Source organism: Saimiri boliviensis, chromosome 1 (assembly GCF_048565385.1).
Source record: "Saimiri boliviensis isolate mSaiBol1 chromosome 1, mSaiBol1.pri, whole genome shotgun sequence".
Taxonomy (NCBI): domain Eukaryota; kingdom Metazoa; phylum Chordata; class Mammalia; order Primates; family Cebidae; genus Saimiri; species Saimiri boliviensis.
Genome location: NC_133449.1, coordinates 150,643,299 through 150,668,894, shown reverse-complemented (window position 1 = coordinate 150,668,894; position 25,596 = coordinate 150,643,299). Strand labels below are relative to the sequence as shown.

The 25,596-nt window shown below is 54.0% G+C and overlaps 1 protein-coding gene across 1 annotated transcript in view; it reads left to right on the top strand.

Annotated features, from left to right (window-relative positions):
* PRKAR1B (protein kinase cAMP-dependent type I regulatory subunit beta) overlaps window positions 1-25,596 on the top strand; it is a 152,677-nt gene that overhangs the window by 83,751 nt on the left and 43,330 nt on the right. The window contains exons 4-6 of the mRNA XM_039471551.2: window positions 13,524-13,585; window positions 14,749-14,795; window positions 22,684-22,842. Coding sequence (XP_039327485.1) covers window positions 13,524-13,585; window positions 14,749-14,795; window positions 22,684-22,842 — 268 coding nt within the window. The remainder of the gene's footprint in view (window positions 1-13,523; window positions 13,586-14,748; window positions 14,796-22,683; window positions 22,843-25,596) is intronic.

Below are 25,596 nucleotides of genomic sequence, written 5' to 3'. Positions count from 1 at the left end.
TGGTGAGTTCTTTCAAACATCATCAGCAAACTGTTTGTTCTTCTCAAATTGCTACACAAAATAGAAAACCAGAGGAAACTACTAGATTATTGTGTATACTGTACTGTGATCAGGTACAGATTATCCAGAATTCAAGGATGGTTCAACCTCAGAATTCTCTATCCATGTAAATCACCATATTAGTAGATTGTAGAGAAAGAGCAAATTACATGCCACATAGGTGTTGGAAAAGGTTTTGATAAAGCTCAGCAACTATTGCATAAATTCTTAGCAAATTAAGAACAAGGTCACTTTTTAACTTGGTAAAGGTCATGCATACCTAGCACAGAGCAAACATCCTAATGGAGAATCTTTGGCTACATGCCCTTTAAGGGAGGAGCTACAGTGAGGCTCTGATGGCTTTCATGGTTTAAATGTGTTTTGGGAGGTCCTGGCAATGCTATAAAGAAAGAAAAACAAATGGAGTCAGAATTGGAAGGGAAGAGAGAAGACAAATTTGATCATCTCTATGGAAATCAGCATAGAATACACAGAACAACTCTTAAATTCTTATGAGTGTTCAGCAGGGTTGGTGCAAGCTCAGCTTACAGAAATCAGCATTAAGAAGCTTGAGGGATCCATAAAAAATACACATTTTTCTTTGTCAATTAAAAAAATTAAAAGATATATAATCCTTCCCATCACAACGAAGATATTAAATCTGTCTCAACAGAAAGAAAAAGAAAAAAAAAGGAAACCCCAAGGGGCTGGGTGGGTGCAGGGAATGAGAGAAGAGATTCAGGCAAGAAGTAACGGGAGAATAGAAGTTGAAAGGATTCCATTCACAAGGGCAACAGCCACTGAAAAGGGAAACGTGCATGATACAGATTACATGCGACTCTAGGGAGAACATTTTAAACCTCTACAAAGATATAAAACATGATCTGAATAGGGAGAGGCGGTCTGTGTTCTTGGATGGAATGACTCAGTGTGATGATGTCATTTCTCCCTCACATTAATCTCTACCTTCAAAGCAACCCCACTTGAAATTGCAGCTGGAATATTGTGATGCAGTAAACACATTCAGAAATGTAAATGAGCAGGGTGCGGTGGCTCATGCCTGTAATCCCAGCACTTTGGGAGGCCAAGGCAGGAGGATTGCTTGAACCCAGGAGTTTGAGACCAGCCTGGGCAACACAGCGAGACCCCATCTCTGTAAAAAAAAAAATGTAGGTGGTGATGGTGGCATGTGCCTATAGGCCCAGCTGCTCAGGAGGCTGAGGCAGGAGGATCACTTGAGCCCAGGAGTTTGAGGCTGCAGTAAGCTATGATCTTGCCACTGCACTCTAGCCTGGGTAACAGAATGAGACCCTGTCTCTAAAAAACAACAACAAACAAAGTAAAACAAGAAGAAGAAAAAGGGAAGGAAAGAATAAAGTTTGCAAATAGCTAAGTCATCTTTGAAACAGAAGCACAAAGAAGAGGGACTTCCCCTACCCAGAGCTGAGGCTCAGCAGGAAGCCCTGGTCATAAGTGGAGCCAGGTGTCCTGAAGGAAGGGATGGCGTGGGACGGAGAGCTGAGAGGTGGTGCACGCACACGTGGGTGCTCAATATATAATAGACGCAAAACATGTGGGTGCTCAATATATAATAGATGCAAGAGGCAGTTTAGTGCAGTGGTTAAGACAAGGACTCTGGAGCCAGATCACCTGGTTTTGAATCCCGGCACCACCATTCCTTAGCTGTGTGACCTTGGGCAGGTTCCTTAACTTCTCTGTGCTCTTCTATCCTGCTCCCATGTGTATGTGAGGATGGGGGGAGTCATGATCATACATACCCCAAGGTTGCTGTGAGAATTAAATGAGCAACTGTGCGTAAAACACTGTATTCATTTCTCGGGCTGCCATAACAGAACTGCAGACTCGGCCTCAACAGCAGTGATCTAGAGTCTCTTGCTTCTAGAGGCCAGACGTCCAAGCTCAAGGTGTGGGCAGGGCTGGTTTCCCTGAGGGCTGCATGTGGGGACCTGATCCGGCTCCTCCTTGGCTTGCAGGGGTCATATCGGCTTCTCTCTGCACCTGCGTCTGACTCTTCACTGTGCGTGGACACTGTGCTCTCCTTGTGTGTGTCCAAGTCTCCTCTTTCCAATCAAATTGAATTAGGGCCTACCCCACTCCCGTATGACCTCCCTTTTTTTTTTTGAGCCAGGGTCTTGCTGCCAGTCCTGTGGCGCTCTGTGATGGCAGCCCAGGCAGACATGTTGGAGAGTATTTCATTACTTGGTTGTGGCAAAATCCTTTCTTTTCTTTTTCTTTTTCTTTTTCTTTTTTGAAAAAATTGAGACAGAGTCTTGTTCGGTTGCCAGGCGCCAGGCTGGAGTGCAGTGGTGTGATTTCAGCTCACTGCAACCTCTGCCTTCCGGGTTCAAGCAATTCTCCTGCCTCAGCCTCCCAAGTAGCTGGGACTACAGGCACACACCACCATGCCCAGCTAATTTTTGTATTTTTTAGTAGAGACGGGGTTTCACCATGTTGGCCAGGATGGTCTCGATTTCTTGACCTCATGATCCGTCTGATCATGAGTGCTAGGATTACAGCCGTGAGCCACCGTGCCCAGCTGGGAAATCCTTCCTTAAAACCCACAAAGCACAAACCATCGAGCAAAAAAAGAGGTTACATCAGAGGGAAGATGTCTGCTTAATGAAGGACATCATGCAGAAGTTAACAGGTGACTGTGTGCGAGAGGATAGTTGCAATATCTGAACTCAACAAGCAACCGGTATCTAAAACATTTGAAAAATTTCTGCAAATCAGCAGGAAAGAAGGTGCCAACCCCGCTATCAAGATGGGCACAGGATATGAACAGGAAGTTTACAGCAGAGGAAACACAACCAGAGAAGAAGCCCTTGAAGAACAGCTCTGCGCTTAGAGATCAGGGGACCGGAAACACAAACAAAACAGCAGTTCACAGCCACAGCCCCAACGTGTCAGGCAATGTGGTGACATGGGTAGATCAGATCTAGGGTATGTGGACTCCATGAAGAAGATGAAGAAACAGCGTAATACCATTTTTTGGTTAAATGCACACAGCTTAAGATTCTGTGTTTTAAGAGAAAACATACAAACGAAAGGGGAGACCTCAGATATCTTTTTTTTCTTTTTCTTTTTTGAGACAGAGTCTTGCTCTGTCATCTAGGCTGGAGTGTAGTGGCACGATCTCAGCTCACTGCAACCTCCACCTCCCGGGTTCAAGCAATTCTGCCTCAGCTTTCCGAGTAGCTGGGATTACAGGCACCCACCACCACACTTAGCTAATTTTTGTATTTTTAGTAGAGATGGGGTTTCACCATGTTGGCTAGGATCATCTCCATCTCTTGACCTTGTGATCTGCCCACCTCAGCTTCCCAAAGTGCTGGGATTACAGATGTGAGCCACCATGCCCGGCCGACTTCAAATATCTTATAGCAATTGCCTGTGGACCAAGAGGGCTGTGGGAAGAAAGGAATAAATGTATAGATAAAACAAGAACAGATTATGGCACATCATGAACTGAGGGCTCCATATTTGCATCTGAGGTTTAAAGAAAAGATGCTGGAATAGGATGTCCCATAAAACACAGGCGTTGCTGGTTGCATGGTCTGTGATCCTGTCTGGAACAGTGGGGTTTGCTGCCCCATGGCCCCAGCAGGACCCAGCCCCAGTGTCAATGGCCACCTGTGAACTGAGTGGGTGGCTGAGCACAGGGATATGGGTCTACAGGCTGTGTTCCTGGACCTTGCCCTGCCTCCACGTCTCCTACCCTCATCCCTGCACTTACCACTGGAGGGGAAGAGCTCTCACTGGTCCTGGGTTGGGTGGGGACGGTAAGGAGTCCCAGGAGGAGGATGAGGGCAAATGGGTGGGGTCTGTGCTTCCCTGGGGCCCTCCCATCTTGGGGAAAGAGAACGCAAGTCAAGAGCCTATGTTTTAAGAGGAACATGGGGGCATCTGTGCGGTGGTGGGGGAAGGGCATCTAGGCTTTCCCATACAGCCCTTTGCCCAGAGGGAGGCTTCGAGTTCCAGCTGGGTGAGCACAGCATGGGGCCCAGGAGGGGTTTGCTTTCCATCGGACCTGTCACGCTCTGGGCTCTGCTGTGGGAGGGGCCTGGTGCCCGCTGTTACCCCTCGGGTTCACAGGCCCAGGCTCTGTCTCCTGCCAGGATGGAGGAAGCAGATGGAAGGCTGGGGCCAGGAGAGCATCTGGAACAGAACAGGGTGACAAGTGGTGACAAGGACTCATCACCCAATGTGACTATTCTTACCTACAGGGCTGGGCGGGACTTGACCAGCTGGCCTGATATTAGTATGATCTCAGCAAGTGACTGACCAACAGGTTGCACTCAACACATTGATTTACACGCCAAAAATTAGCTTGCTTTTAAAATGGCACTTGGTTAGTTGGGGGTGGTGGTGTGGGCCGGTGGTGTGGCCCGGTGAGAGGACTGCTTGAGTCCAGGAGGCTGAGGCTGCAGGGGGCTGTGATGGTGCCGCCGCACTCCAGCCTGGGTGACAGAGTGAGACTCCGTCTCAAAAAAAAAAGGCATTTGGGTGGTGGGTTTAGATTTTAAAATAAATAAGAAAACCCCAAATTTTCCTTGTTTACATTGCCTGCAGTGAGCACTTGGCTGTTTTTATTGGATGGGCAATAAAAGGCCTGAGATGCTTCACCCCGTGTATACTTTTATTTTTCCCCCAAAATACATGAGGTTGGAATTCATGGGTGGCTTTCAGCCTCAAGGGTTGGATCTTGTCCTGAATGCGCCTTTGAAAACATTGATGCCATGGGAACGACTGGGAACCATACCTTAGAACTGGGTATGGAGGGAAAACGCTGGGCTCTGAAGTCGTGGCCGTCAGCAGGGAGGGAGGCGGACGGACCCTCAGCCAAGGCAGCACGTGGTGCTGGGGTCTGGTGGCCACCGCAGCAGAACTGGGTACAGAGTGCTCCTAGGACCACAGCCTGCCAGCTGGCAGGACAGGGCTCCAGGAAGACCCTGGGCCACATCAGTTTCCCAGCTGGTCCCCTGATCCCCCAGATCAGTGAGGACAAAGCGAGCCAGGCATGCCTGGGGGGCCCAGGTGGTGGCCACATTTGCCCAGAGGTGGAAGCATGAGTCTGGGCAGGTGGAGGGGGAAGGAAGGCCAGCCCCCTTCCGAAATGGTCTGCGGTTGATGGAGAGCTGTGACCTCCCCAGGCCCTGAGAACCTTTCTGGAGAGACCTCGTTTTGCCAGTGAGAGCTGGGGGGCTGGGACCTGTGACGTAGACCCACTGCTCCAGACAGGGCCTGTACCTGCAGCCATTCCTGCCACGAGGGGCCGAGACTCACTCGGTGTGTTCTGCGTGTGCACCTCAGGTAGGGCTGGGCTGGGGGTGCTGGGCAGTGGGAGAGCACAGCCCCTGCCTGGGCCCAGCCTCAGCCTCAGCCATTTGCTTGCTCGCTTCTCTCTCTCCCTCCCTCCTTTCCCTCCTTTCCCTCCTTTTCCTCCTTCCTTCCTTCCTTTCTCCCTTCCTCCCTCCCTCCCTGCCTCCATCCCTCCCTCTCCTTCCTTCCTTCCTTCCTTTCTTCCCCCTTCCTTCCTTCCTTTTTCCTTCTTTCTCTTTCTTGCCTTTCTCTCTTCCTGCCTCTCTCTCTTTCTTTCTCTCTCTCCTTCTTTCTTTCTGTTTTTACTTACAGGGTCTCTGTCTGTCACCCAGGCTGGAGTGCAGTGGTGCAATCTCAGCTCCCTGCAGCCTCAAACTCCCAGGCTCAAGTGATCCTCCTGCCTCAGCCTCCTGAGTAGCTGGGACCACAGGCACATGCTATTATGCCCAGCTGATTTTTTTCCTTTTTTTTTTTTTGCTCTCCACCTACCTCAGCCTCCCAAAGTGCTGAGATTACAGGTGTGAGCCACTGCACCCAGTCTTTTTTTTTACTTTTTATAGAGTTGGGGTCTTGTTATGTTGCCCAGGCTGGTCTCAAACTCCTGGGCACAAGTGATCCTTTCACCTCCTTGTGGTGTCTGGCCTCCCAAAGTGCTGACATGACAGGCATGAGCCACCCACCGCGTCTGGCCCACATCGGCTTTCTAAGCCTCAACCTCCTTGTCTGTGAAGTGGGGCAGTAACGGGGCCGTGGCGGTGAAGCTCAGAGGAGGGAGTGTTAATGGGGCGTTCTTGGATGGAAGGCATTCAACCCAGCCTTTTGTCAGAAGACCCCGGTCTTAGCTATGTGCTACCATCTTGGAGCTGATGAGGCAGGTTGAATCCTGTCGGAGGTGCTGCTGAGTATTTTGTGTGCAGGCAGTCCTGAGTGGCTGAGGTTGGACAGATGTCGCCTGACCAGGGACAAAGGCTTTCTGTGACTCTGCAGAGGTGCCCAGCCCTACGTTGGCCGGTCCTGGTTGGGCATGTGCGGTGCACAGTCTGCAGGCATCTGCTGTCTGGGCCTGGCTCCCCTCCCGTCTGTGGGCCTTGCACCTCCCATCCCCATGCTGACCTGAACCGCACAGTCCAGTTCCCTGGGTGGTGGATGAGTCCTTGGGTGTTCCCTGCCCGCTTGGTGGCAGCCCTGCTTGTCCCTGCGGGGACCTCAGAGCACTGCACCCGCTTGGCTCCACAGGCCTCCCTGTCCCAGGGCTGGGGAAGGTCTCTGCAGGCTGGGGAGGGGCTTCTGGACCATTCTCAGGTGAGCATTCCTGAGCAAGTCCCCACCTGCGCTTGTCTTGGCTTGGGAGGCCCGGAGCTGCTGGAGGAGGAAGTGGCATTTCTGGGAGATGGTGGTGTTTTCCAGACGGGCCTCGTTGTGGCTTTTTCACCCTCTGTGTGCCATGTGGATTGGTGGTCCCTCGTGGTGGGAGCTGGGCCTGTCTCTGCAGGTACTGGAGCGGATTCACAGAGCAGAAGCATCGGCTGAGTTACTCATGTTCCACTCTGCGTGTGTGATTTCAGGAGCTGAGCTTGGCGCATGGTCCACTTGCCTTTTGAAGGCGAGTTTGGCTGTGAACGGGGCTGCTGGTTCTGATCCCATATGCTTCCTTGGGCGTCGTGGGCTTGGAGTCTGTGCCACACTCAGAAAAGCACATTTTCATGTTTGAAAGTCTACATTTTGCCTCTTTTGGTTGCTTTAAAAATGTTAAGAGCCTCACGTCTGCCCTTAAGAATATGTGTAGTGTTTTCTCCAATGATGAATGGCCTCGTTTAAAAAATTATATAGATTTATAACTTAATTACAGAAAAATAGAAAATACAGGTCAGTAATCAAACAACAAAGAGAGAGAGAGAGAGAGAGAGAGAGAGAGAGAGAGAGAGAAAACACATTAAAATGACCCAACTTCATCCCCTCTCCACCCCGCAGTTGCTATTAGGCTTAGGGTGTGTAACCTCTAGGTTATTTACTTTATGGTTGTGTTTTTAAATTGTGCAGCTTCACCAACACCCTATTTTCACAGTCAACACCGTCAACACCGTTATTCCTTATTACTTGTATCTACCCCATACAATGTTCTGTTGTTGAGAAGCACTGTGATTTATTTAATAAAACGTCTATTGCTGTGCATTTGGGCTTTTGTCTAATGCACATAGTGCTTCGGTGAGTATTACTATACACACATCTTTTCATAGTCATCTAGTTGTTTCTTTAAGCTCCAAAATGTGGAACTGATGGTCTCAAGGGTGGCCACTCAAACAGCTTTTGATATTTGTTGCAATGTCCTTAAAGAGGCAGTGCCATTTTTCCATCCATCCTTCCAGGCATCTGTTTTCCATTCCTTTTTCCTTCCTTCTCATCTGTTGTCCACCTATCTATCATCTGTCAGTTCACCCAGCTGTCCATTCATCTATCTATCCACCCACTCACCTGTTCGTGCACCCACCTGTCCGTCCATCCATCCATTTATCCGTCCATCCATCTATCCATCCATCCATCCATCCATCCATCCATCCATCCATCCATTAATCTACTCACCCACCTGTTCATCCACCCACCTGTCCACCCATCCATCTGTCCATCCATTCATCTGTTCATCCATCTGCTCACCTGCCTGTTCATCTACCCATCTGTCCATCCATCATCCATCCATCCATCTGTCCATCTCTCCATTCATCTGTTCACCCACCTGTCCATCCATTTATCCATCCATCCATCCATCCATCCATCCACTCACCCACCTGTTCATCCCTCCACCTGTCCGTCATCCATCCATCCATCCATTCATCTACTCACCACCTGTCCATCCATCCATCCATCCATCCTTCTATCCATCCATCCATTCATCTGCTCACCCACCTGTCCATCCATCCATCTATCCATCCATCCATCTGTTCATCTTCTCACCCACCTGTCCATCCATCCATCCATCCATCCATTCATCTACTCACCCACCTGTCCATCCATTCATCCATCCTTCTATCCATCCATCCAATCTTCCATCCATCCATCCATTCATCTACTTACCCACCTGTCCATCCATCCATCCACTCACCCACCTGTTCATCCCCCTACCTGTCTGTCCACCCATCCATCCATCCATCTATCCATTCATACATCCATCCATTCATCTACTCACCCGCCTGTGCATCCATTTATCCATCCATCCATCCACTCACCCATCTGTCCATCCATCCATCCATCCATCCATCCATCCATCCATCCATCCATCCGTCTACTCACCCACCTGTCCATCCATCCATCCATCCATCCATCCATCCATCTATCCCATCTATGCATTCATCCATCCATCCACTCACCCACCTGTTTATCCACCCACTTGTTCATCCACCCACTTGTCCATCCATCCATACATCCATCCATCCATCCATCCACTCATCTACTTACCCACCTGTCCATCCATGTGTCCATTGACTCATGCATTCATCCACCCACCCATCCATCCACCCATTCAACCATCCATACTGTGCTGAGGACCTTCTGAGTCAGACCTGGGCTGGGCACTGCAGCCTACAGTGAACATGTAGTCTCCATCTCAGAGCTCAGTCAGCTGTGGGAGGCAGGGAATCAGCTGTGGGAGGCAGAAGCCATCATCTGCAGAGTGAGAAGCATAGGAACTGAGGTGTTACAGGAGGGGAGGCATCAGGATCTGGAGTGGTGTGGGTGGGGGCTTTCAAAGGGTTGTGATTTCTGAGCCACAGAACAGGTGAGACTGGGACCCAAGATGGGCCGTTTCCTGGAGACCATCCTGACCCAGCACTGCCGGCCAGCCCTGGCCCAAATAGCAGGGGCTCCTTACTGGGTGCCTGCCCAAAGAGGGCTGGGGTGTCCGTCCCAGACACTCAGGTTCTCAACCCTCAGCTTAGAGACCTGTCCAGGGCACAGAGGGAGAGAGCGTGCCAGACAGATGGAGAGAGAGAGACAGAGAGAGGAAGGGAGAGAGACAGAGAGGGAGGGATGAGAGGGAGGCATGTGCTCTGCTTGGAGGAAGGCTGTGCACCCAGGGGATCCAGGCCATCCAGGAGCGCTGATGATAGCGGCTTGAGCCCGGCCTCACCTCTTCCTGGCTTCTTGACCTTGACTGAAGTTACTTTGTGTCTTGTTTCCTTATCTGGAAAGTGGGCAAAACAGCAGTTCTGACCTCATAGGGGCGGGTGATGATGGAGCAAGAGACAGACCAGGGGCTCTGCCCTCGGCCCCCGCAGGAAGGGCTGGCTGGAATGTCTTCATGTTTTTGTTTCTCTCACCAGGCCTGAGTGCTGGGGGGCTTTCTGTGTCCCCAGAACCCAGCAGAAGCTGTGTTTGTTGATGGAGTGTGGTGGGGCGGTGGCAGAGGGTGGGGGCAACCCACATGTGAAATGATTTAAAATCAGAGCCAGCTGCTTCACTTAACCTCCCAGAGTGGCTGCTGGATTAGAAGAGAAAACTGTTTTTCTTTTTACAGGCAGAAGAGGCCAGGGCCTTTTAATACCATTAAGTGCTGAGAGAGGAAGGCCCGGGGTTTTGTGTGGAAGGGGCAGACGGTGGAAAAGGAGGGTGAAGCAGTGTGGTGGGGGTGTGGGCAGAGCTGACCGCAGCTCGGGGCTGTTGCCAGGAGACGCCTGTGTTCAGGCCTTTGTCGGCGATGAGCTGGCAACATTGGGGTATTAAAGTTTCTTCTGAAGAAAATGGGGCCCCCAGACCTTTTTGGTAGACGAGGCTGGGCTCTCTGGACTCTGCTGTTCAGAGCTGGGGACTGGCTTTCTCTGCAGGCTCACACATGGGGAGCTGAGGGACACCTGTGTGGCCAACAGACAGACACAGTGAGGCCATTTAAGAGACGCTCTGGCTGGGGGCAGTGGATCACACCTGGAATCCCAGCACTTTGGGTGGATCACCTGAGGTCGGGAGTTCGAAACCACCTTGGCCAACCTGGAAAAACCCTGTCTCTACTAAAAATACAAAAATTATCAGGGCATGGTGGTGCATGCCTGTAATCCCAGCTACTCGGGGGTGGGTGGGTGGGAGGGGTGCTGTGGCAGGAGAATTGCTTGAACCCAGGAAGTGGAGGTTGTGGTGAGCTGAGATCACACCACTGCACTCCAGCCTGGGTGACAGAGTGAGACTGTCTGAAAAAAACAAAAAACAAAGAAACAAAAAAACCCAGACAGTCCAGGAGTGGGTGCTCTGAACAGGGCCAGGCCCAGGCACCTGGGTGTGTGGAAAGCTGGTTTTCATTGATACCAAGGACTGAACAGCCCTGTCTGGAGACTGAAACCTCCCAGGGAAGGTTTCAGCCAACCACTGCTTTTGCTCAGGCTCCGGTAGAAGCCAGTGAGTGGAATGTGAGGCTTAAATCATTGGGGTGCAGGCACATTGACCTTCCCCCTCTTCATGGGGAGTCTGTCATGCCCATCATGGCCCAGCTTGTGATGGCAGGAGCCAGAAGCACTGGAAATGTCCATCTGGGCAGGAACAGGTAAAGGAACAAGGGTGTTCATATAGAGAATGCCAGGTGGGGCAGATGCAGTGGCTCATGCCTGTAATCCCAGCACTTTGGGAGACCAAGGTGGGAAGATCACTTGAGGCAAGAAGTTGGAGGCCAGCCTGGGCAACGTAGTGAGACCCATCTATTAAAAAAAAAAAAACAGGCAAGTGTAGCGGCAGGTACCTGTAGTGCCAACTACTCGGGAGGCTCAGGTGAGAGGGTACCTTAAGCCCAGAAGTTCAAGGCTACAGTGAACTGTGATCCCACCCCTGCACTCCAGCCTGGGCAGCAAAATGAGACCCTATCTCTGAAGAAGAAAAAAAAAAAAAAAGGAATACTAGGTAGCCATAAAGGAGGAAAGGAGCAGGCCAGGCACGGTGGCTCATGCCTGTAATCCCAGCAGGTGGATCACGAGGTCAGGAGTTCGAGACAAGTCTGACCAACATGGTGAAACTCTGTCTCTACTAAAAATATAAAAATTAGCCAGGCATGGTGGTGTGCGCCTGTAGTCCCAACTGCTCAAGAGGCTGAGGCAGGAGAATCACTTGAACCTGGGAGGCAGAGGTTGCAGTGAGCCGAGATAGCACCACTGCCCTCCAGTCTGGGTGAAAGGTGGGGCCTCTATCTTAAAAAAAAAGGAGTTAAGAAGCTTACCAGATTTGTGTTTTATCCAAGTGCATTTCAGAACATATGTGTCGAGAGAGAATAGAATTGCAAAGGGTGTCTATGTCAGTGATGTGCAGTGATACAGACATCATTAGATGCAGCCTTTTTGCAGATGCACACGTGTGTGATCATGGATGCCCACATGTGACCATGAATGCCCATGTGTGAAGTGGCAACACAGAGCAAGGGTGGTGGAGGTGGCCTTTGCCCGCCACACCCAGGCCCAGAGAAGGCTGGAGCTGAAGCAGTGATGACGGTCAGCTTTCCAGGAGAGAGGGGTCAGGGCAGCATAGTCCCAAGCTGGGTGGTGAGGGGTACACAGTGTCCGTTTGATTACTTATGGCATTTACTGGAATATTTTACCATTACAAGTTGAAATTTTTTTTAAAAGAGGGAGGAGTTGTGAAATTATTTCTTGAAGATCCGTTCGTTCTGAGAACCCGTACTTTGTGGTTTTGAAGAAATACAGTTGGAACGCAGTGCCAGGACAGCTCCTGCAGATGTGCACCAGGGAGGCCGTGGCCAGGAAATGTTCCCATGGTGGCCAGGTGCCTGGGACTGGGGTTGGGGCAGCATGGCCAGGCACCCACCACCCGGATTCAAGGACAGTGGAGGCTCCCAGCCCTCCCCCAGACCTGGCACCAACTGACCCCTCCCCAGGTGGGAGGACAGTGGAGGCTCCCCAGTTCTCCCCCAGTCCTGCCACCATCGACCCCTCCCCTGGTGGGAAGACAGTGGTGGCCCCAGCTCTGGCACCAACTGACCACTCCCCAGGCGAGAGGACAGTGGAGGCCCCCAGACTTTCCCCCAGCTCTGCTATTCACTGACTCCTTCTATAGTTCTGCCTGCCTCTTGGAGGAAACAGGAAACTGGGTTGTCAGTGAATTTGGGAAGAAGGACTCAGAAAAGAAGCATTTCTTAAATAGAAAACAACCACCATTTTAAGAATGACTTATTTATGGACCCTGGAATCAGGAGGGTCAGGGTTGTCTGGACCTTCGATTTCAGGTTTGTTTCCTGGGTAGCTCAGCCCCCACCTCCAGGAGTCAGGGACCACCTGTGCATGGCAAAGGTTGCCAAGAATCTCTGTTTTAAGTCATCAGGGCAGGCAGGAGGCCGTCCCGGGAGAGTCTCAGTGGGTGCAATCCCTGCCTGGGCTTCTGGTTTCTCTGCATCATGTTGGGGGTGCTGAGTGCTCACGGAGGGCCTGGTCTCCGAAGATAGTTATTGCATCTGTTAGTAAGAGTGTGATGCCAGCACCGTGTTCTGGGGCAGGCGCTCCAGAACTTCCTGGCTGACAGGTGCTTCCCCACTTTTCCCAGGTGCCTCTGCCAGCTCCCCCATGCCCCTTGGGTCCTGTTTGCATGGTCCACTTCACATCTAGATTTGGAACATCAGACGGCCAGACTGCTCGGTTGGCACAGCCTCGACTCAGCCTCTCCGGTTTCGAGTTTGCGTGTCACAAAGCGTCTGTGTTTTCCACAGAGGCTCTGAACACACATCTCACTTCTGTGTCAAGGGCCTCAGGTTCCCCTTCAACTGAAAGTGTTCTCCCTGGAAGGAAAAAAATGCAGAAAACACGTCATCATGATTTTTGGTTGTATTCTAGTAGAACTGTATTTACGGATGGGAGAGATGTTCACAATCTAGTCTTACTTTTGTTTTGGTAAATGGAGTTCAAAATGCATGTATAGTGTGATCCATTTCTAGAAAAACCAAAACAGCAAACTGTGTGTGCACACCACTGCAACGGGGCTGCAGCTCACAGCGCCACCTCTGGACCTCGGGTCATGAAGGTTTTGATTTTCTTCTTTGAACTCGAATGATTTTCTTGTTTTCCCTGATGACTGTGAATTGATTTAAACAGGACTCTGAAGTGAGGGGGGGAGGGGTTTCAATGGCCCGTGCCACCTGCAGCCCTCATTTGGCGTGTTTTGTTTTTCAGTGACATATTTGATGCCATGTTTCCTGTTACTCACATCGCTGGGGAGACGGTTATTCAGCAAGGTACGTTCTGCCTGCTTCTCTGAGCCAACGCCCAGGCGGAAAATGGACTATGCATTAAAAAAAAAAAAGAAAAGTATAAGGCTGGGCGCGATGGCTCACACCTGGAATTCCAGCACTGTGGGAGGCTGAGGCGGGTAGATCACCCGAGGTCAGGAGTTCGAGACCAGCCTGGTCAACATGGGGTGAAGCCCTGTCTGCTAAAAATGAAAATTAGCTGGGCATGGTGGCGGGTGCCTATAATTCCAGCCACTTGGGAGGCTGAGGGAGAAATGCTTGAACCTGGGAGGAGGCTGCAGTGAGCCGAGATCCCAATATTGCACTCCAGCCTGGGTGGCAGAGAGAGACTCTGTCTCAGATTTAAAAAAGTATATATACACATACATATAATATGCACATGTGTACATATATTCTGTGTACATATACACATGTATACATATGTGTATGTATAAAAGATACATATATCTATAAAGCTAAATACTAAGTAACAATAAAAAATATATATGTATGAAACTAAATATAAAGTAATATACAGTTGTGTGTGTGTGTATATATATATATTCATATATATACACACATACATACACACATACGTGTATAAAACTTTCATTGTTAGGCTGGGCGAGCCGACTCATGCCTGTAATCCCAGCACTTTGGGAAGCTGAGGTGGGCAGATCACCTGAGGTCAGGAGTTAAGAGACCAGCCCGGCCAACATAGTGAAGTCCCCTCTCTACTAAAAATACAAAAAAAAAAAAAAAATTAGCTGGGTGTGATGGCAGGTGCCTGTAATCTCAGCTACTCCAGAGGCTGAGGCAGGAGAATTGCTTGAACCAAGGAGGTGGAGGCCGCAGTGAGCTGAGATTGCACCGGTGCACTGCAGCCTGGGTAACAGAGCAAGACTGCATCTCAGAAAAAGAAAAAAAAAAATAATAAAAACCAACTCTCATTTCTAGAGAAAGTTCACTAATGAAACTTAAGAAGAGGATGTTTAGCAAGTTAACTCAATATTTCCATAATGTTCTTATCCTTAAAAAAGAATTGACTACACCCAGGATTTTGCTTGATAAGGGTCTATGCAACAGTGTTGCAAAGTTGTTTGCAAGCGAAACTCTGTAACTTACATGTGTTGATGTACTTTGTATCTGCTGTCCTGCTTTTGTTACAGGGAATGAAGGAGACAACTTCTATGTAATTGACCAAGGAGAAGTAGATGTGAGTATTGCTGACTGTCTCTAGAAAACAGTGCGTCTTTGCATGTCCAGTTTAGAGACTCACCCTCTGTGCAGTGCCAGGTGTTTCTGATGTTTCAATCCAGAAAAGTGATTCGTGCCACTTAGAGGAGAAGATGGGGATATGGAAAGTGCAGAGTGCCACAAGGACGATGCTGGCAGGTGCGGCTCAGGGATGCTGTTTTGCTTGCCCTGAGCTGGGACTGCTGGGTGCTGGCCAGGGTTCTGTTTGACCTAACAGTGTCTCCAGGTCCAAGGCCAGGGAATACACCAGGCTCACCCACCACATGGGACGTTAACATCTCAAAGTGGGTGGGAGAGTGATGTGCTTCCAGACCCCATGGCACCAATGACTTCGTGATCAAATGACGGCTGCCTGTTGCACCCACGTTCGGCTCCGTACTCGGAGTGCCCAGGCGGAGTTGAGTCTCACTGTGTCATCTTCTCATGCTTGCCTCAAGACTGAAGGGACCCACACTTTTATGAGATGCTCCCACTGTTTTGGAAGGAGAAGCGTCCCCTCCCCTGGAGATCCTGTCTTGTGCCCTGTGGCCAGGCTGGGACACTGGCATCACCCCAGCCAGGTCCCCTCCAGAGCCTCTGACTCCCATCTTCTCTGGCATCTGGTTCAGAGCCCTGGTGCCCTGGCGTGAAGGCGTTGAGGCCCCTCATCCCCCGCTAGTTTCTTGCTCTGCAGGCCACCTGCACAGGGCAGCCTGACCTTGCCGGTGCACAGAGCTGCTGGTGCAGTCTCTGGGAAAACACCCCTGAGGAGTCTGTTTCCCTTTGAATCAGGCCGGGGCCTCTGACTTCCCTGCAGTTTACGGGGAAGGACCTGGGTGACACCATCTTCCCTCGGTTCCTGGAATGTGCCTGCACTGGCTGCCCCAGGGCCGCGGTGTGCGCTCACCCCTCTGCCGGTAACCCCTTTTGCTCTCTGCTAAACGTCACTTCCCAGTGGGCGTTAGCAGATGTCCCTTGCCTCCCTTGCAGGACCCTCTGCAGCTCATGGTGATGGTGTTTCATGAGACCGTCTCTTTATGGCCTTTCTGCACAGACTGGAAGCCCCTAGTGCAGGGCTTTTTGGGGGTTTGTGATACCCGAGACGGTCACTGCTTCCCAGGCTGGCTGAGTTGCTCGGGTCTGGGGCGCCTGCATGCCCTTCTCCTCGTCCACCTGCCCCAGGACTCGGCCTCTGCATTCTGCTGTACAGGCGACGCCACCCCCTGGTGCCCAGCATGAGCTGTCTTGAGGTTTGGCCTGTGGTGGCTGTGTGTCTGTCCAGGCCACGCTATTCTGGGGAGGCCATTTACTCATTCGTTTCCGTGGCAGCCGTGTGTGTCCTCCATCACTGCCGTTTTTCTGGGAACCTGAAAAGCCCCACTCGGCTTCCGGAGCTGATAGCACAGGAAATGACTCAGGGGTCCCACCTCCCCATGAGGGGCATGTGCCTTGGGCCCAGCCTGCGCAGGCAGAGAAAGAACCAGGTTTCTCTTCGCCCTGAGCTGGAACCCACAGCTGAGCCCCTAAACCAGGCATCTGGGGCAGACCTTTGTGTTGGGGAGTGGGGGTGCTCCTGTCTCCCCCAAAGACGGAAACTGAGGCAGGTGCCAAAGGTCCCGGGGACTGCCTGACCTCAGAGGAAGTGTGGAGGGGGAGGTTGGAGGGCAGCGTGGCGGGTCAGTCCTGGGCTCAGATGCCAGGCCACAGAGTCATCTCCTGCTGGCTTTGCTTTGGGTTTAAAAAAAGCCTAGCCCAGGAAATAGAGAAGACAGAGGAGGATGAGGCCAGCGTCCCAGCTGGGCATCGTCCTGGGGCCTGGGCCCATCCCAGGATGTGGCCCCGTTGTGCCCTGAGTCCAGACACCAGGGTCTGATGGGGGGCTGCAGGGAATGGGGCACAACACCCAGCAGAAGGGGCAGGGCTGATCCCAGAGAGACCAGGGCTGATCCCAGAGAGACCTGGCAGCCCAGGCCTGCCTCGTGGTCAGCAGTGCTGAGAGCAGAGCTGCCTCTGTGGGAGGTGTGGGGTAGGTGGGTTCCCGACTGGACCCACTGCTTTCCACACAGCCCCACATCTCATGCTGCTCACAGCTCCTCTTCCAGTTCACGCTGTGGGTCCTGGTGTCTAATTGTCCCCTCCTAACCGGTGTCTCAAGGAGGGTGGCGGACGGCTCAGGAGCACATGGACTTGGGGCTCAGAGGATCCAGGCTCTTTTCTTTGCTGGCCATGACCTTGCCCAGGCCTTTGTGTCACTGAGTCGTGCCATTTCCATATTACTCAGAGAAATGAACAGAGCTCACAGCTGCTGGGAAGACTCTGAGATAATCCTCCCAAGGTTCCGCTCACAGCACCTGGTGTGGGGTGACGGGGTCTCTGTCCATGCAGCTCCTGTGTCCCGTCATTCAGGAACCCACTGGCCACCTGGCAGCTACCCCACCCCACCTCACATTCCCAACAAATGCACCCATAAGAGCCTTGTTCACTCCTCAGAGGAAACGCCTTCCACCCTCGAATAACCTTGTCCTAATCCCTGGTGCTGGTGGCCACCCTCCTGCCCAGCGCCAGGCCCCAGCCAGCAGCGTACTGAGGACTTCCTAGGAGAGGCGAGGGTGCGAGGGCCCGGGGGCTGTGACTGCCGGAGGAATCAGGCCCGTCTTTCCATTCTTGGCCTCAAGGCTCCCGGGAGCCCCACCTGGGCCAGGATCACGGCCAAGGGGCCAGGAGGTGCTGCGTTCCTGGCGAACGTGGAACTCCGGAGGGAGCTCCTCCTCCTCCAGCTCACAGAATCCCCGCCTGCCTCTCCACCTCTGGACTCAGCGAGGCTTCTCCCTTCCCTCCATCCTGGACAAAGCTGCCCTACCGCGCTGGCACCAGCTATCTGTAACTCCTTTGTACATGACAGGGCGGTGGTAGAGGCCTGTTCTGGAGCCACTTCAAAGCAGGGAACCTTTCCTCAAGCCCTGAGCTCACAGGGTCCCCTCCCAGCCCCAGCCCCAGCCCCAGCCCCAGACGGGGCCTGGTCAGCGTGGGGTCTCGGCTGAAGCCCGAGTGGAGGGGGGAGGTTTTCTCTCAGACACAGCTCGCTGTGGCATCCTGGCTGGCTTCTCGCAAGGCCTGGGGATGTTGGGAAGCAATTTTGTGAAAGGAAAGAGTGAGGTCACCTTCGTGTAACTGGAGTTTCCCAAATATATTGTCCCGGTAAATCCTTCCCCTTCCCTCCCCCTCCTCCTGCCCTATTCTTGCCCCCTCCCTGGCCCCTGGGTCAGGCACAAAGGCAGCTTTAAGGCCCCTGCTGGACCCAGCCCACCAGAGCCAGGATGTCTGAGCCCCGTGGGTGGATGCCCGCTTTCTGGCTACAGGCTAGCGTGGGACGGCCGGGCCTCCCGCGGGGACGGGCTGTGACTTATGGGGCCATCTCTCGAGCCCCTCGCGGCTGTGCACGAACGCCAAGTACCTCCATCAATCTCAGATTTTCCAGCGGGGGCAGGGTGGGCGACGGGGAGCGCCTGGCGGGGCTGGGTGGGGCCGGGCACAGGAGCTGCCTGCAGGGCCTCCTGTGATGTGGGAGGCCCTTCCCGTGCCGGGTAAACATGCAGGGGCCATGTGGGTGAAGGCCACATTTAAGGGAATCAAAGGATGCTCAGTAAGGAATCTGGAATGAAAAAGTGCCATGTCGGGTAGCAGGGGTGAGTTATGGACACATGGATTATAATAATTACTGTTATTACAGCGCCTGGGGCAACTGCCGCATGGCGGCCCCAGGCAGCTCAGTCCAGCTGCTGTGTGAGCCCTGGGCGCTGCATTTTGTTTGCTGGTTTCTGTAAATTGCCTCCCTGGGGCAATGGGATGGATGTGCCTGGGTTCGTGGCTGCAGAACTAGGGCCACCCGGGGCCGGAGTGGGTTCCTGAGGAGAGTGGGACCCTGGTTTACTCTGGGTGGCGGGAAAGGACAGACGGCTGTGGTGGCCAAGTGCCCGACGGCCAGCGGGAAGCCATCCCCTTGAGGACCCGGCCCAGGCCCTTTAAACCAGCAGGGCTTGGGGGTGGATGTCACCCACTTCTGCAGGGTGGACACTGCCGTCTGACCAGCAGTGCCCCAGGGGACGGCCAGGTGACCAAATGCCAAGAGCACCAGGTTCAGTTTAAATTGTGGTTTTCCAGAGACTCCAAAAGTGCCTGCTGCCATCTGTGTGTTGCCAAGAGCTATAATCCATTTTTCTAAGTATAAAAATATCTTCCAATTTATTTTATTCATGGAACATAGCATTTCTACTTAAAAGGACACTCAGCTGCCGACTTCACGGGCCCAGGAACGTAGCTTCCTTTCAAGCCCTGTCTGGGGTTCCATTCCTCCTCTGACTGTTTTCAGGCCCCTGTTATTCCAGGACTCCCTCCTTCTGCTCCCGTCCCAGGTGTCCTGTGGTCCATGCTGACGTCTGCCGTCCCGGGCTTCCCTCGGTTCCACACAACACGTCTGGGGAAGAGCTGTTTCTGGGGGGCCAGAGAGGCACCACCAGGCGGCTGGGTGTTCCCCTGGAGCAGGGTACCCCGGCTTGGTGGTCTGGTCCTGGGGTCAGGGTGGGATGTTATCCAGGGTGTGTCTTGTGTTCGGTGTGTTTTTAAAATTTGTTTTTTATTTTTTTGAGATGGGGTCTCGATCTGCCGCCCAGCCTGGAGTGCAGTGGCGTGATCATAGCTCGTTGCAACGTTGAACTCTGGGGCTCACACAATCCTCCCTCGAAGCTGGGACCACAGCTGTGCGTCACCATATCCAGCTGATTTTAATTTTTTTATGCAGACAGGGTCTTGCTATGTTGCCTGGGCTGGCCTCAGACTCCTGGCTTTAAGCAGTCCTCCCTCCTTGGGTTCCCAAAGGGCTGGGTTGATCCCTGAGCCACTGCCCTCGGCCCTACTTTAATTGTACTAGAAGACACACAATGTTGACTGTTCTAACCGTTTTGAAGTATGCAGTTCAGTGGCATTAAGCACATTCATGATGTGTTGCAACCATCACCACTGTCCACGTCCAGAATGTTCTCGTCTTCTTGAACTGAGGCTCTGTCCCCATGACACACTCCCTGCCCATGCCCCTCCCCCAGCCCCTGGCACCCCCGCCCCACTATCAGTTTCTAAACACACAGGGTGAGCGAGGGAAGGTGGAGGGGAGCAGGGCAGAGCCGGGTGTGAGTTGGGCACTGTGCCAGAGAAGCTGCAGTGATGGTGGGGTATAAATGCTGCCCCGCGGGGGGCCCCCATCGTGCTTTTTTTTAAAAAAGAAGAAGAGAAAACAAAACAAAAAAATGAGCCACAACGAGCAGTAGCCCCTTTGCGTACCAGCTGGGGTGGGGCCCGCACTGTGCCCGGAGCGGTGACAGAGGCCAGTGTCCTGAGAAGGATGGCCCCTTTGTCCTCTGGGCCGCCGGGCACAGTGCGGCCCTGGCTGTCTGCGGGACCCGCACAATGGTTTCCTCTGAGGCTTTGGAGGGAGCGCTTGGAGGCCTCGGGCTTCTCCAGGACTCACGGGCAGCACGTCCTGGCCCAGCTTCCCTGGGTCCTGCCTGCAGCCGCAACAGCCATGGACCCCTCTTGGTGGCTGAACCCCAGAAAGGTGGGAGCTGCAGCCATCCTGGGCTGGCTCTGTGGAGACCCACCCTTCTCTGCTCCCAGGACCCAGGCTCTCAGGCTCTTTGCCAGGGGATGGGGGTGTTCCGCCACCTGCCTGGGCAGCCATTCAAGGGGATGGTGTCCTCATTTTCCAAAGGGGCCAAGAGGCTCACCCACCTCCTGAGGCACAAGATGCCACCCACCTCCCTGGCTCTCCTGTGTCAAGCAACCCCCTCCTGGCCTCAAGTTCACGTCTTCTGAGTTCACATTGCTTTCAAGGCTCAGCAAGAGGCCTCTGCATTGAACAGAAGTGCCAAGGGTGCTGGATGGAGGTGCCCCCATTGGAACTGTGTTTAGCCTGGAGGGTGGTGGAGGGAGGGTGCCGGTGTTTAGCTGGGAGGGTGCTGGAGGGAGGAGCCCCTGTTGAACAGTGTTCTGTGCAGAGGGTGCTGGAAGGCGATGGCGTTTAGTGCAGAACGCCTGCTGAAGCCGAGCCAGCAGCCAGTGCCAACCCAGGCATGCACGTCACAAATGGGGATGCTCCTGGCAGCACGATGTGCTGTGCACCCTGGAGTCCATCACCCGCAGCACGGATAGACACCATGAGACCCACAGGATGAGCTCCGACTCCTCTGGGGAAGAGTCCCTTGGGACTTTGGGGGACCTTGTGTAAGCAATGTGAAACTCACCATGCTGCGCACTTGAGTCGGGCCCGTTCCTATCTGCAACTGATGCCTCCATAAACTGGTCACAAAAACACAGACAAAGTGGGAGTGTCCACTGTGAGGTGGGAGGCCAGGCTGTGCCCAGGCCCTCGCCGGCCCTCCCCTAGCTTCATCGATGGCCCTCCCTCAGCTCTGGGTCCCCTTTGAGAAGCAAGAGGCAGAGGTTCTGGAGGGTGTTCTCTGAGGTCCCCTCGCCCCTAAAACGCTGGAGTTGCTGCCCCATCCACATGTCCCTACACACACAGGTGGGCACTCTCTGGCTCCGTGGAAGGAGCTGTCTTCTGATTCCTGGAGGGGATCGTTGGGGGAAAGCTGGTGTTTCTTCTGACCCCATAATCCTGATGCAGCCTCCCTCCAGGAACTGGGGAGCCTGGTGGGCCAGGTGGAGATGGATGCAAACCGCTCCACAGTCCACCCAGGCAGAGCCTGCCTTTGCACAGCGGTCATCCCCGTGCCCCTGAAACCTCGTGGCCGGCCGGTTCTCCCCAGCCCTCGCTTACACCTAATTGTGCAGTCCCACCTGCATGGTGTTTTCTTTCAGATAGAAGACTCTGTGCCTCAGTTATTATCCAGATAATGAGTCATTGATTTCAATAAGAATTGATTCCATGATTCATCGCAATCCATTCTTTCCCGATACGCAACCAGTGGGAACTGCTTTGGCAATGAGAACTATTCTTTAAGCTCATTGACACGCTGAGGGGATAAAGCGAGTATTGTGTCAATTTATAGTAACCAAATCTGCATAATCACTGCATAATAAACAATCTGCACTATTCTTGCACGGACACCGACTGTGCATGGTCAATGCATATAGTGGGCGCCCTGTGCAGGGGCGGTAGCCCATGCGAGCTGAAAGGGAATCTTGTCTGGGCTCCTTCTCAGGAGCAGCTCAGCCGTGGTGCCCAGCCATAGGGCGCCCATTCAGACTCCAGCCCTAGGAGCTCAGGCACTGCCTGTAGGGAGGGAGGCCCTGGCAGGAGAGGTCTGCACTCGAAGCAGCCCTGCTCCGTTGGGCCCAGTGGCATGTGTCGATGGAGGTGGGGACAGAGGAATGCCCTGGAGAGGACAGGAAGTAGACAGGGCCCCAGAGTAGAGCCCTGTGGAGATCCCAGGCTCCAACTCATTGTGGCGCAGCTAGGGAAACTGAGGCACAGGAGGCCAAGTGAATAGTTGATGAATTGAATCAGACACTGCCCAGGAAGCAGGCTGAGGCCGCTGTGCTGCAGAGCAGGGCCAGGGTGCTTCCACCTCTGGTGTGGTGGTCTCATCGGCACTGGCAGCTTGGGGCCCACCTGCCTTGGGGGTCTGATGTGGTCCCACTGTGGCTCTGAGCGGGGGTGGGGATGGGGGTAGGGCGGGCCCTGGGGTCCACAGGCCCATCGCTGGGAAATGCAGGGTTCTACCCACAAGCAAAAGGGTTTGTGCCCCACCCTGCATGGACCCTCTTCTGGAGAGAGCTAAGAGGGGTTTTCTGCTCGGGGTGCAGAGATCACCCTGCCTGGCCCCCATGATGCTTCTCTCTCTTGCTCCCCAAAGGTGTACGTGAACGGAGAGTGGGTGACCAACATCAGCGAGGGAGGCAGCTTCGGGGAGCTGGCGCTCATCTACGGCACCCCCAGGGCTGCAACCGTGAAAGCCAAGACAGACCTCAAGCTCTGGGGGATAGACCGGGACAGCTACCGGCGCATCCTCATGGTGAGTGGTGCCCGATCACAAGGCTGCCCAGGGCCAGAGAGAACCCATGCCCACCCTTGGCCAGGCGTCCCTGGGAACCCTAGCTCTATTCAAAGAGGGGGTGCACCTGGAGAAAAGATGTTTCCCAGCCTCCCTGATAGATCTGGCCTGTGAGAGGAGTGGGAAGCGTTGGAAGGATTCTGGAAGGCTTCTTAGAAGGCAGGCAGGTGGCTGGAGAGGTCCCTTCACCTTCCTCCCCTTTCTCTTTTCCACTGTCTGGACTGTGGTTGTGATGGCTGGAGTTCCAGCTTTCATATTGGGCCAGGAGGTAACTTTGAGCATGAAACCCATTCAGCGGAGCAGAGGTGTGAGGAGCGAGACTCCCTGCTGACACAGCAGGCGGCTCACCCCAGGCTTCCTGTGTGTGGGGACTGAATCTCGGGCTTTTGGTTTTTTTTCTTATGTGCAGCCAAATCGAGTCTGAGCGACGTCCCCTGTACTGTGTGTGTTGTGTGCACACGCGTGGGTATGCCTGTGCTCCCGTGCAGCCCGCTGTGGGCGGCCGGGGGGCTGTGGGCCGATGCAGCTGCCTTGGCTGGTGTTTGCAGGGGCTCCTGGAGGTGAGCTCAGGGGTGGGGAGCACCCTTTCCAGGGAGAGGAGACCCTCCACGCTCTCTCTGCGCACAGCCCACATGCCAGGCGCTGTTCTGGGCATGGGTCCGTGGGAAACAAAGGCAGGGCAGCTGGAGTACTGTCCTGGGGGAGGCGGCTGTGAACACCCAGCTCCAGAGGGTGATGCCTGTGGAGAAGGACCAAACTGAGAAGCGGGTGGAGGCGACAGAGCAGTGGGCGGCGCTGCTGTTCTGTGGAGGGGCCTCAGAGACACTCCCCCCCGCCCCCCACCGCAAGGCAGAACCTTGGGCCAGGATGCCCAAGCGCCAGAAGCGGCCCAGAAGTGCTGGGGCTGAGGAACAGCACCGCAGGCCTGGGCCAGGGCTGCGGAGCGTGTGTGTATGAGGAGACTTTCCCAGATGGGGCAGTGAGATGTCGTCCAGAGAGGGCAGGGAGAGCTCCAGGCTGAGGACCTGCAGCCTCTGCAGGAACCGTGCTGTTATAGTGCATGGGAGCCGTGGTGGGAGCTTGAGGGCAGCAATGACCAGAGCTGATGTGGACCTGGTTCCCTGGGCCGGCTTGGGGCCATGCCGTGAGGGCAGACAGCAGCCTGTGCGGCCATGGGGGCTCTGGGCCTGCCACAGTGGTCTGGGGGTCCCCTGGTGGTCTGGGGTCCCCTCATAGTTTGGGGATCCCCTTATGGTTTGGAGTTCCCCTTGTGGTCTGGGGGGGTCATCTCATGGTCTAGAGCTCTCTTCATGGTCTTGGGGTCCTCTCATGGTCTTGGGGTTCCTTCATAGCTTGGGTCTTGTGGCCTCAGGCCTCATCTTCAGCTCCTTCTGTCCCATCACTTGGCAGAGGCCTCCCTGTGGTTTGGGGGGCTGCACTGCTCCACTTTCTGTCCTTACCCAGCTGTGACCGCTGAGCCAGGGGTTCCTTTGAACTGTTTGGGGGTGACGCAGCAGAACCTAGCAGTGGTGAGCTTGTTGCCAAGGGCAACCCCAGACAGCCTGTGCTCCAAGCGCTCTCCTTCGGGGCCTGGGTTCTTGGGCTCCAGCCCAGCCGAGGAGGAGGACAGCCAGGTGGGATGCTGCCGGGGTCCTTGGTCTCTCCTCTGTCCCCTCCCTGGGACGGTTCTCTCCACTCCATGCCCAAGGCCAGCCTGGCGGCTGTGGCAGGAGCTGAATGGTTTGGTGTCTTCTGGGGGGCTTCGCCGTCTCCGGGAAGGTCAGCCTGGGTGGGTGTGATTCGTAAGGAGGGAGCTGCAGTTCCAGGATGCCTGAGGAGGGTCGCATGGGATGGTTTAGGACAGAGCCCTGTGAGCTTGGATAACAAGTTCAGCTGTGGGTTTCCCTCTTGGGAGTGTGGCGTCTGACTGGGGAACACGGATCTGATGGCCCAGGGCTGGCTGAGAGCCTGTCTTGGCCCCATGGCGGTGCTGGCTCTTATGTTTTCTGGATGGCACATTCCACACAGTCTTTGGGGGCCGATGTTTCATCAGGCTGTGCATCCCATGAGATCCTCATTCACGCACCTATAGGGCATTGCTTGGGTGCCTACTGTGGGCCCAGGTCTCCTGCGCTGCCGAGGACGCCCCGGTACACAGAGCAGGTGATGTGCGGCCTCCTTGGAGTCCTGGTGCGTCCCACGCTCTCGCCCTTCCGTCCATCCGAACCTGCCGTCACAGTCACCGGGAGGCCTCTCTCACCGCGGGGGAGGGATCCTCTGAGGCAGCCTCCCTCCGAGAGGGACCAGAGCGGTTTTGAGGCAGGAAGAGGGCACGGCGGTTCGCGTCCCCTCTGGGCGCACCTGGCCAGTGTTGCATAAGCCTTTTCCCCGCCATCCCTGACGCCCTGTCACTCCCAGCTGTGGGATTTTTGTGGCTGGAACCTTATATTCAGGGAAGTTCCCAAACCGCCGAGGGAGCTGGCGCTTCCTCTGTTTTAATTTTGGGTCCCTGTGCACTAAGAATAGCTGTCTGCGCCGGACTGGTTTGGACGGGAGCGCTTGCAGGATGCTGTCTGTTTCTGTATCAGCCCCGAACTCCTCACGCTGCTCCTGTTTCCACCTTAGCCCCGAGCTGGGATGTGCTGGGACATGGGGGACATGGGAGACCGGGTCCAGGGTCTCCAGGAAGCGGACAACCCGAAATGTGAGCTCTGA